This window comes from Symphalangus syndactylus, chromosome 21 (genome assembly GCF_028878055.3).
Source record: "Symphalangus syndactylus isolate Jambi chromosome 21, NHGRI_mSymSyn1-v2.1_pri, whole genome shotgun sequence".
In the NCBI taxonomy this organism is placed as follows: Eukaryota; Metazoa; Chordata; class Mammalia; order Primates; family Hylobatidae; genus Symphalangus; species Symphalangus syndactylus.
In genome coordinates this window covers 50,240,987-50,253,408 of record NC_072443.2, presented here as the reverse complement: position 1 = coordinate 50,253,408, position 12,422 = coordinate 50,240,987, and the positions used below count along the sequence as shown (strand labels likewise).

The 12,422-nt window shown below is 44.6% G+C and overlaps 1 protein-coding gene across 8 annotated transcripts in view; it reads right to left on the bottom strand.

Annotated features, from left to right (window-relative positions):
- Positions 1-6,216, bottom strand: part of CHCHD6 (coiled-coil-helix-coiled-coil-helix domain containing 6) — a 250,023-nt gene extending 243,807 nt beyond the window's left edge. For 6 of the 8 annotated variants that reach the window (XR_010118639.1, XM_063630687.1, XM_063630685.1 and 3 more), the window contains exon 1: positions 6,023-6,202. Coding sequence is in view for 7 of the 8 variants with exons in the window: in XM_063630687.1 (XP_063486757.1) it covers positions 6,023-6,109 (87 nt within the window). In the remaining variant the exon portion in view is untranslated. Of the gene's footprint in view, positions 1-6,022 lie in introns of all 8 variants that reach the window. The other 2 variants (XM_055260225.2, XM_055260226.2) reach the window with 1 other exon arrangement.
- Positions 6,217-12,422: the final 6,206 nt, after the last annotated feature.

The window sequence follows — 12,422 nt, the reverse complement described above, 5'->3', positions numbered from 1 at the left end:
AAAATGTATTTAGAAATGCAAAGGACCCAGAATAGATAAAACAATCTTGAAAAATAACAAAGTTAGAGGCCTTACACACCCCAATTTTGAAAGAAAGCCACAATAATCAACATGACAGCATGGTATTGGCATAAAGACAGACATAAAGATCAATGGAACAGAACTGAGAGTCCAGAAATAAACCCTTACGTTTATGTGCAATGGATTTTCACAAACGTTCCAAGATAATTCAATGGGGGAAAGAATAAAACAGAGCCTGGAGAAATAAGATCTCATGAAGCAAACATCGATTTAGATCAGGGTTCAGCAAACTCTGGTGCTTGAGCAAATCTAACCCACCACTTGATTTTGTAAATAAAGTTTTACTGGAACACAGTCAAAACCACTCACTTAAACATATTGTCTATGGCTGCTTTCCCCTAAAATGGCATAATTGAGGACAGTCATCCTCTGGTATCCATGTAGGATTGGTGTCAGGACCTCTGTGGATACCAATATCTGAGTATGCTCAAGTCCCTTATATAAAATGGCATAGTATTTGCGTATAACCTACACACACCTACTATGCACAAAGATACCTTATAGCTCAATAATAAAAAGGCAAATAATCCAATTAAAAATGGGCAAAAGATCTGAAAACACATTTCACCAAAGAAAATACATGGATAGGCACATGAAGAGATGCTCAACATCATTAGTTATTAGGGAAATGCAAATTCAAACCACGATGAGATACAACTTCACAGCCACTAGAATTGCTAGAATCAAAGATAATAACAAGTGTAGGTGAAGATATGAAGAAATTGGAATCCCATACATTGCTGGTGGAAATATCAAATGGTACAGCTTCTTCAGCAAACAGTTCAGCAGTTTCTTTAAAAATTAAACCTGACAATTCACAAAATTCATAAACTGAATGACCCAACAAATCCAGTCTCAGGTATCTATCCATGAGAACTAAGAACATTTGTCTGCAAAAAAACAACTTGTAAATACATAAATGTTCAGAGCAGCATTACCCACAATAACCAAGAAGTAGAAAAAATGCAAATGCCCTCAACTGGTGACTGAATAAGCCAAATGCAGTATATACATAAAACAGGATACCATTCAGCAATAAAAAGGATGGACTACTGATATATACTACTACATCAGTGAACCAACATCAAAAACATTTGCTCAGTGAAAGAAGCCAGAAATAAAAGATGCATGAATCATTTACATTTACAGTCAGTCCTCCGTATCCATGGGTCCAATGGAAAACATTTGAGAAAAAGAAACAATAAAAGATAATATACCAATAAAAAATAATACAAATCTTTAAAAACACAGTATAACAACTATTGACATAAAGTTTACACTGTTTGGGTATTATAAGTAATCTAGAGATAATTTAAAGTATACAGGAGAATGTGTATAGTTTATATGCAAATACACCATTTTCCATAAGGGACTTGAACATCCAAGGATTATGGTATCCATGGGGGTCCTGGAACAAATGACCCATGGATAGGTCATTTAAAGACCAAGAGGTGACTATCTACGAAATGTCCAGAGAAGGTAAAATTATAGAGAAACAGGATTAATGGTTACCTGGGACTGGGAGTGGGAATGGGGAGTGACTGCAAACAGGTCAAGGCATCTTTTTAGGTCTCATAAATGTTCCAGAATTGGATTGTGGTGACAGTTGCCCAATTCTGTGTAAATTTACTAAAAAGCATTGAACTGGGTGAATTTTATAATATGTAAAATGATGCATCTGAATAAAGCTGTTTTTTTTTTTTTTTTTTTTTCAAGAGATGGGGTCTTGCTACATTGGACTCAAACCACTGGGCTCAGGTGATCCTCCTGCCTCAGCCTCCCTTGTAGCTGGGACTACAGGTACATACCGTACCACTGCACCTGGCTTACATCTGTTGGTTTTTGTTTTTAAAGAAAAATCAGCATCATAGGTCTGCTCTTGACCAGAGAACTGCAGTGTGGCCTCCAGAATAACATGTTCACAGCCCTGCCTGGCATTTGGGCCCTGAGTCTGGCCTCACCACCTGCCACATCCTCAAGCATCCTACCCTCCTTGTGGCTGCCAAGCACATGGGCTATGGAGTCAGAGACCCTGAGGTTCCAGCTCTGTGACCTTGGGTTACTTCACCTCACTGAACCTGTTTCCTCACTTCTGAGATGGGGATAATGACCCCTCACAAGGTAAGCATGTGGAATTTCTGGGGTGATGCTCTGAATACACCTGGCACAGTGCTTAGAACAGAGTGAATATGTACACTCTTCACAGGGCTGGCTCAGGCCACAGTCAACATCTCCTCCTGAGAGGCACTGCCTGACCATCCCACCTCAAGCAGGCAGCCCCAGTAGCTTTTGCACCCCTTTTGTTTCCTCCTTAGCTCTGGCAGCTCTTTGAGTCTTTTGCCTGTGTCTCTTCCTTTCTGGTCCATTCTCCCTACTGGGCTGAGGTCTCTACGATGACAGGGTCCTTGGCTTTGTCCCTCATTGTCTCAGCAAGGCCAGGCCCAGTGCTGGGCAAGTAACATGAAGGCGGTGGACATTCACTGAGGTGAGGAATAACTGGCAGCTGCAGGTGCAGCGCTCTGGCACACGGCCTCTCTGGCATTGGCATATTGGGGAACTCTCTTGTGTGTCTGACTACATTCTTCTTGATCTTCCCCTCCACCGTGGTCCAGAATCAGCCTCATGGGAGCAATCCATGATGGTAAAGTTGATCAAGCCTGGAGAGGATAATGACTCTGGGAACATGCAAGTGACTGGAACAAGGGTGGACTCAGTGGTGGAAAAGAGGAAAAGGCTGGTGAACAGTGAGGGGTCTGGATGTTCACAAGCAACCAACGTCAGCTGAATCACCAAAGAGGGTGGCTCAGGTGGAGAGGAGGAGAGGGAAGGCGGACACATATGCGCCATGACTGCCATATGTGCCTTCTCTTACTGAAGGAAGAGGTTAAATGTACTGGTTGAAACAAAATATTTATGTATTTCACACATTTGGTCTGAAAACTGGAGTTGAATATAACTGCAGCATTTGCATTCATTAAATTTCTTTTACCTTCCATGGAATTACGGTTCGAACACACTTTGTGAATTTATGCAAACTAAGTATGTAAACTAGCAAGGCCTAGCACTTAATCTTTTTTTTTTTTTTTTTTTTTTTTTTTTTTAAGACGGAGTCTCTCTCTGTCACCCAGGCTGGAGGACACCGGCATAATCTCGGCTCACTGCAACCTCCCCCTCCTGGGTTCAAAGATTCTCCTGCCTCAGCCTCCCAAGTAGCTGGGTGTACAGGTGTGTGTCACCACGCCCAGCTAACTTTTGTATTTTTGGTAGAGGCAGGGTTTCACCATGTTGGCCAGACTGGTCTTTAACTCTTGACCTCAGGTGATCTGCCCACTTCAGCCTCCCGAAGTGCTAAAATTACAGGCATGAGCCACCACTACTGGCCACTAACACTTAATCTTATAGGGACAAGAACATTTTCTAAGACCAGGCCTCAGGAATTAAATACAAATGGTCATTAAGAATATTCAACTTGCTCTAAAGAAGCTGGGGAGATCTTCTTTGGCATCTGCTTCTCATTAAATTAACTGATATGTTCACTTTGGCAACTGTTTTGATGATCTGGCAATCTTTTTCACTCACTTGCCTAAAGACAAGGTGAATTCCTCAACCCTCAAATAACTCTGCTAACAGAAAAAGTCCCTACACCAAAACATCCTTTCTTCATTACCATCACCTCCTTTCTTCAGTTTTCCTCTTTCAAACACAAGCAGAAGGATAGACATGGCTCTCATAACATGGGGCTGTGCACCTTACTGTGCACCTCTGGACAAGTCATTTATCCTCTCTGATTAGTTTGCCCAGCTGGAAAAGAAAGCAGCCAGTCACCAAAGTTCCTTCTAGTTTTAAAACTAAGTGGGGCACTATCATCCCTGTCAGGACAGGTACAGGTATTGTCACAACATTTTCAGGCTGTCTTGCATACATCATGGGGGGGTGGGGATTACAGAAGTGAGAAAAAGTTGCTTTTTGCACCCAAAAGATCTTAATTAAAGTCCCAGAAGTTACTCAGATTAATACCTTGGGCAAATTCCTTAACCCCTCTAAGCCCAATTCTCCATCTTTAAATACAGAGAATTTATATGTTACAGAAGTATTTAAGAGAACTAAAAATAAAATGTACCTGTCTTATATAATACTCAAAAAACATGAGGTTTCCAATCAACTTGGAAGAAGGCACGCCCAAAGGCACTCCCCTGAACCCCTAAAGACTCCAGCTTAACTTTCCAACATTCCCCAAAACAGGAGACCAAATCACAAGGGTGAGAGCACGCAAACAGAGCCAAGCTTCTTTCTAAATTCCAATTCAGGTTCCTCCCTCTCGGCCTTCCAACACAAGCCATCTCCTCCCCCATTTAATCTTTGCCACAAGTGAGGTCCACAAAACTATACAACACATAGCAAGCACCAAATGTGCCAAGTACTCTGCTAGGCTAAGAAGAGAGGCCTCCACAAGCACTCTCTCTGTGCGTTTCCGTAACACTTTCACAGACATCATCTTATCCTAGGCAGTACCTAGGATACATACACATCCAATTTTTTTTTAATGTGGCCATTGAGGCTCAAAAGAGTTTTTTACCCAAGGTCACACAGCTAATGAGCCAGACCTCCTGAAGTCTGTCTTTCTAAGCCATCTCCCTAATTCCTCCTTAATTAACTAATTCACCTACTCCCAGCTCTGTGCATTTTATTTAATCATGGTCCCTTTTACTGGGTTCATTCTTCTCTCCGCAGTTACTTACAAAGCACCTGCAGGTGTAGACACAGGTGGAGGAAGAGGCCGAGCACAGCAACATGCCCTGGAATTGGCTTGTTTCAATCCCAGCTCTCCCACTTACTATTTACACGACCTTGGATCAGTTCCTTCACCTCTCAGTACCTCAGTTCTCCTTAATCTATAATAATGGGCTAAATAGGGCTGTTGAAAATTAAATCAGTTACTTACAAAGGGTTTAGTCCAAAGCATGGCCCCTACACTGCAATGAGAGCTGCTTTTATTCTTCTGGGTTCTGGGGACAGTCTTCAATCAGACAGGAACCTTAGCCTCAACAAGCTTACACTCTAGCGGTAAACGCAATAAACAAGTAAACAATTATCAACAGAAGTGATCATTGTGATAAGTGCTATGAAAATAATAAATGTGTGACGGGGGGTAGGAGGCTACTTCAGATTGGGTGGTCAGGGAAGGATTATCTGGTGATATCTGAACTACAACAAGAATTGCAAGAAAGAGCGGGATTTAAGGAGAGCTGAAGGAGAGAGAACAGCCGGCGCACAGACCCTGTGCTGAGCCAGCGGCACTCTCCAGCAAAACACGGCGGTCCTGACGCTGGGGACGAGGTGCGGGTGCCACGAGAGGGAAATGGCCCGAGATGCAGTCCCAGAGGTCGGCGGGCAGCTGCCAGCTTTGGAACCAGGGAAGGCATCATCCAAGCGCGCTAGGAATCCACCGGAGAGTTTTAGGCAAGGAAGGGGATCGGATCTGAGCTACGGTTCTTCCTGCGCCCCTCAGATGTGCTGTGGAGAACAGACCGGCGGGGAAGAGCTGAGTGCCCAGGCAAAGCCCAGGTGGGAGGCACCGCGTACCCAGAACGAGAGGCGCGCACCTGAGGAGCCACAGGCTGGGAGGCCAGGCGCAAATTCAAGAAACGTAAAAACTAAGCCGACTGGAGCCAGGACGTGGCCAGAGCGTCCCCTCGTGTCCCAGGGGCCTCGCACCTGTCCCATTCTCCACTCCTTCCCTGAAGCCGGTGTCGCGAAGCTCCAAGGCTGCCAGCCTCGGGCTCGCGTCTCGGTGCAGCCTCCTTCTGGCCTGAGCCCCCGGAGTCTCCCAAGCCCCACGCCCCGCACGCGTAGAAGGAGCCCCGGCCCCGCGCTCCGCCCCGCACCTCCCCCGCCCGCCCGCGGCCTCCACGCCCGCCCCGGCCCAGGCGGCGCCGCTCACCCGGACGCCCTGCAGCACCCGGACCCGCTCCTCCTCGTCCACTCCGAAGGACACCCTACGGCCCTCGCTGCTCTCCGTGCTCCCCATGGCGAGATGTTGGAGGGCAGGCAGCCACCAGACCCGAGACCCGGCACCAGAGCAACCCGGCCAACAACGCTTTCCAGGACTCGCGCGGCCGCGGCACACGCCAACAAAACCACGTCCTATTGGCCGCCGCCAGAGGCTTCACCAATCGGGTGGCGCTGAGTCACGGTGCCTTGTGGGGGTTGCAGTCCTTCCGTCTGGAGGGGTGGGGGCGTGGCGGTCTGTGCCTGCTAGAGTGCGTTAGGCGGAGGCCGAAGACGTGTACTGGCGGAGGCCCTGGAGTGGTGGGCCGGGTGCAGGACAGGGTCACTTTCTCGCTTTGGGAGCTCACCCTTGAGGGAGAGCCAAGGGTGATGTTCGGAGGCCAGGAGACACCGAGACGGCCAAGGCGCTCTTCTGGAGGCGAATTTCTGAGGGTTCACTGCTCCATTCATTCAGCAAACACGTGTAGAGCGGCACTGGCTGAGCACCAGACAGGCAGGGACCTGGCCCTGGCATTACAGCGCCCCTCAAGATAGCAAGTGTCCTGCCCTTGAGAGGTTTACAGTGCAAGGGGGAAACAAGTGAAAAGCCAAACACACACGCAAGGAAACTGACGGTGATACACGGAAAACTGCATGGCGGTGCCACGAGTGAAACGAACAGAAGGAGGCCTCTTTTAATTTCAGTGGCCAGAGCAACCTCTGAGGAAGAAGCTTGGAACTGAGCCGGAGGGAGAGTAGGATTTATGTAGAAGAAGGTAAGGGAAGAGGTTTTCTGGGAGCCTCAGGCAGGAAAAGAGAAAGAGGGGCCATCCCATGGCTGGAAAGTGAGAAGAGGGCAGAGGAGCGGTGAGGACCCAAATCATGTCGGGTCTTGTGAGGCAGGGTCTGAGTGTGGGTTTTATTCTAAATGCCCCGGGACGACAGGGAATGGTCCTAAGCCTTTAGGAGGCATTGCCCAAGGAGTGTACATACCATGTGTGGAGTGCAGTGTGCCAGGCATTGCGTGTAGGCTTCTTACACACGACCCTATGTGTAAGGGAGCACACAGACGGTTGCCAGTCATAGACACTGCTACCTTTAACTAAGCCCCTTTTTGTTCCTCTGAGTTGCTGAATGGCTTTGATTTGCAAAAGTGTGCATGAAGCCAAGCTGAGGAAAACTAGATGGTTACATGAAATAGCCAGAAAGTATTTGGAGCTCCTATTGGCAACCTGGAAAGAAAGGGGTGAGGAGGAGAGAATGATTGAGAGCAATGAGGCTCTGAGATTGAGAATAGCTCAGGGTGAAGAAGCTAGTAAACATCCCAGAGCTGGTGTGACCATGGAATCTTTAGGAACAAAGGTGTCTGCTAGTTTCATTCAAAATACTTTATTGGCACACCCCACTCCATCCCCTCTGTCCTCCATTTCTTCCCTATAAGCAGAGCCTGCGTAGGGGATTCTGGTGCAAGGGGTTTCCCCGGGGAGCACCTCAGGAGAAAGGAAGTTAGGGAGACAGGTTAAGAGGGGTGGGGACAGGGGGCCGTGGGGAAAACTGAGTAAAGATGTGGTCAGGCCTGGTCTTGGGCTTTCCTTTGTCTCTTTTCCTTGGAGGTTTATGATTACTGATTCAATCTCCTTACTCGTTATTGGTCTGTTCAGATTTTCTGTTTTTTCAAGACTCAGTTTGGATAGATGGTATGTTTCTGGGAATTCGTCCATTTCTCCTAAATTATCCAGTTTCTTGGTGTATAATTGTTCATAGTAGTTGATTATGATATTTTGTATTTCTGTGATATCAGTTGTAATGTCTCCGATTTCATTTATACTTTTGTTTATGCGAATTATCTCTTTTCTTGGTTAGTCTAGCTAAAGGTTTGTTAATTTTGTTGATCTTTATTGTTGATCTTTTCTGTTGTTTTTCTAGTTTCTATTTCTGCTCTCATCTTTTTTATTTCCTTCAGTCTGCTGACTTTGGGGCTTAGTTTTCCTTTTCTAGTTCCTTGAAATATAAAATTAGGTTGTTTGATGTCTTTCTTTTTTCTTAATGTAGGTATTTTTCGCTATAAACTTCCCTCTTAAAAATGTTTCTATTGCATCCTATAAGTTGTGGTACCTTGTGTTTCCATTTTCATTTGTCTCAAGATACTTGTTTATTCCCCTTTTGATTTCTTCTTTGGCTCATTGGCTGTTCAGGAGTGTGTTGTTTAATTTCCACACATGTGTGAATTTTCCAAAATTCTTCCTATTATTGATTTCTGACAACAAACTATTCAAAAAGAAATTAAGAAAACAATCCCACTTACAATAACACCAAAAAGAATAAAATATGAATAAATTTAACCAAGGAGGTGAAAGAAAGATGCACACAAAAAATTGCACACTAAAAATTGTAAGACACTGTTGAAAGATACTATAGGAGACATAAATAAGTAGAAAGATAGCCCGTGTTTATAGATCAGAAGAATTAATATTGTTAAAATGGCTTTACTACCCAAAGTAATCTACACATTCAATGTAATCATTATCAAGATTCTAATGACATTTTTCACATAAATAGAAAAAACAATTCTAACATTTCATATGGAACCACAAAAGACCCCAAATCACCAAAGCAATCTTGAGAAAGAAGCAGAAAGCTGAAGGCATCATATGCCCTGATTTCAAACTATATTACAAAGCTATAGTAATCAAAAGAGTACGGTACTGGCATAAAAATAGATACATAGATCAATGCAGAAAAATAGAGAGCACAGAAATAATCCCATGCATATATGGTCTACTAATCTTTGATAATGGTGCCGAGAATATACACACTATGGGGAAAGGCAAGTCTCTTCAATAATTGAAGCTGGAAATACAGGATATCCACATTCAAAAGCTAAGGGCTTTTGACAGTTCAAAAGACACACGGGGGGCTATATATATAAAATAGAGACTGGGTCTCACTATGTTGCCCAGCCCAGGCTGGTCTCAAACTCCTGGGCTCAAGCAACCCTCCCACCTTGGCCTCCCAAAGTGCTGGGATTACAGGGGTGAGTCACCGCATCTGGCCATGGGGCCCGACAGCCACTGAGTATTCAAAGGGCCACCAAGACATCTGTGCTGAGCTAATTTAGCAAAATGAGTGAGAGCCAAGGGTGACCATGAGACTCTGTGTGGCCACACTCCCACTATGAAGAATGCTTGGGGAGTCTTGAAATTCCACAGACTTACAGCAGCATAAGTAAGCCTCATGACAACCCAGTATATTCTTTATCTGCACTTCACAGATGAGAAAACTGAGGAGCAAGCAGGTGAAGATAATGCAACATTGTTGATCCAAAGTAGGAGGAGGATAAAGGCAGTGGCAAGGGAAGTGAAGGAAAGGAGGGGAAGGGAAGCAGAGCTTTTTGAGGAGCTTCCTTGTGCGAGGAGTTTTATTACCCCGTTCTAAGGCCCAAAAAACTGAGGCCCTGGGGAGGGAAGGTGTTGTGACAGGTCTGCTCATGGCTACCTGGCACCCAGTTTCCCCTTCCCTACAACAGAACCCCAATTTCCTGAGGTGCAGGCGTGTGCCCATTTAGAAAAAATTGCCTCCTAAGCTCCCAGTGGCCAAATGCAGGACAATTTGAACATCAAGAAGAATAGAAAGAGTAATGGCTTATAGCACATTTAATTGTTTTAAGTCCATTAGCCTATTCTAGTGAGAGGGAGGAAGAGAGGGAGACAGCAACAGAGAGAATAGGAAAGAGGATAAGGAAATTCTTCTTTACAAAAAAATGCCAGCTAACCAGTACAGCGGGAATTTGAGATTTTTTAAATTGTCACTTTGCCACCTTCAGAGGATTAACTGAGGCAAAAATCATCAAAGGATACTAAAGCCACTGAGTGGAAAAATTGTTGGGGGACAGGCTATTCACCCAATAGGCCGAGGGACTACCTTGGCCACCCAAAGTGTTGGGATCACAGGCATGAGCCATCATGCCTGGCCACAGGGCCTGACAGCCACTGAGTATTCAGAGGGCCACCAAGACATCTGTGCTGAATTTTTTCTGCACCAAAGGAAATTGGGGTTCTGTTGCAGGGAAGGGGGAACCAGGTGCTAGGCAGCCGTCAGTGGACCTGTCACAACACCTTCCCTCCCACCCAACGACAGATTTATTCATTACAAAGGGAAAACCATATTACAATGATGACACCTGGCAGTCACTACCTTAACCAAATGACCAAATTTAGCATCTCAAATAGTGGGACCATCTGGCACAATGTCCCTCCCCAAGTGATACAATGAGGAACACAAAACATCTCCAGTGCAGTATTCTTGTCAAAAGTGTAACCTGAATCTAATGGTGAGGACACAGTCAGACAAATCCAGGAACATCCTAGGAAACAACTGGCCTGGACTCTTCCAAAAGGTCAATGTCATAGAAAATAAAACACAAAAAAAGGTAGCTTAAAAAAGACGAAGGAGGCCAGGTGAAGTGGCTCACACCTGTAATCCCAAAACTTTGGGAGGCCGAGGTGGCAGGATCACTTGAGGCCAGGAGTTCGAGACTAGCATCGGCAACACAGCAAGATTGCATCTCTAAAAAAAAAAAAAAATTTTTTTTTTAATTAGCTGGGTGTGGTGGTGTGTGCCTGTAGTCCCAGCTACTCAGAAGGCTGAGGTAGGAGGAGTTCTTTATAGCCCAGGAAGTCAAGGCTGCAGTGAGCCATGATTAGACCATTGCATTCCAGGCTGGGTGACAGAGTGAGACCCTGTCTCCAAAAAATAAAATAAAATAACAAAATAATAAAAATTTTTAAAAGAGACAAAGGAAGCATAGCACTGAAATGCAGCAGTGAATCCTAATTGGATCCTGAACTAACACAACAACAGCAACAACAGCAAAGCTATCAAAAGATACTTAGGTTTTTTGGGAATGTTTTATATATGGAATAGTGTCCTAGATGATACTATGGAATTAATGTTCATCTTCTTGTTCTTGGGAAATACATGTTGAAATATTTAGGAGTGGAGTACCATAATGTTTACAACTTACACTCAAATGTTGTGAAAGAGAAATGTTAACATTAGGTGACTGTAGGTGACATATATCTTAGAGTCCACTGTATTATTCTTTCACTGTTTCTGTGCATTTGAAAATTTTCAGAACAAAAAAGAGGAGGGAAAAAAAGCTTTCTTCAAAGCTGGAAGTGACCATGTGACCCAGCTCTTGAGCAGGACAGCACAGTACTTATGTGGGATGGGGTACGAGGCTGAGCTCTGCCTTTTTCTAGACTGGCCCCTCAAACAATTCATGGAATATCTCTGCGCCTCCATTTTCTGAAGGATGTGAGAATGCTGCCTACATTACCTGGAGTATTTGTCCAGAGAGCTTGGTACTAAGTGATCTCATTCAGCAACAGCTGTTGTTATTCAAAGACTTTGTTTTTGGAGCAAATACTTTGGCAACCAGTATGGAGGGTGTAGTGGAGTGGGGAGTTCTGTGAGGTGCCTTGTCTTAAAGTGGGTTCCTCAGAAGCAAACAAGAAGAGAGGGGCTGGTGGAGTAGAAAAGTAATTTGCTTTGTCCATGTTAAAAGCCAAAAGGGAGCCAGGCGTGGTGGCTCATGCCTGAAATCCCAGCACTTTGGGAGGCCAAGGTGGGTGAATCATTTGAGGTCAGGAATTCAAGACTAGCCTGGCCAACATGGCAAAACTCCATCTCTACTAAAAATACACAAATTAGCCAGGCATGGCAGTGCATGCCTATAGTCCCAGGAGGCTGAGACAGGAGAATTTCTTTAACCTGGGAGGCAGAGGTTGCAATGAGCCAAGATCACACTACTGCACTCCAGCCTGGGTGACAGAGCGAGACTGTCTCAAAAAAAGAAAAAGCCAATGGGGAGCTTTCCTCGCAAGATCAGAAACAGGGGTGTCTGCCTTCTCCACTTCTATTCAATATTGCACTGGAGGTTCTAGCAGTTAGACAAGAAAATGAAATAAAAGTCTTCCAGATTGAAATGGAAGAGGTAAAACTATCTCTATTTGCAGATGATATGATCTTGTATGTAGAAAATCCTTAAGAGATTCACACACACAAATACACACACACACACACACACACATTTTAGTAGTGCTAATAAGCAAGTTGAGCAAGGTTGAGGGTATGAGATACAAAAATCAGTTCTATTTTATGCACTAGCAGCAAGCAATTAAAAAATGAAATTAGGAAAACTCCCCTTACAATAGCTTCAAAAAAAATTTAACCAAAGAACTACAAGATTTGTTCCCTGAAAACTGCAAAACACTGTTGCCTGGGCAGGGGGATGGAAATTGATCAGAAAATGACTTGAGGGATGTTTGTGAGGGATGAAAATGTTCCCTATT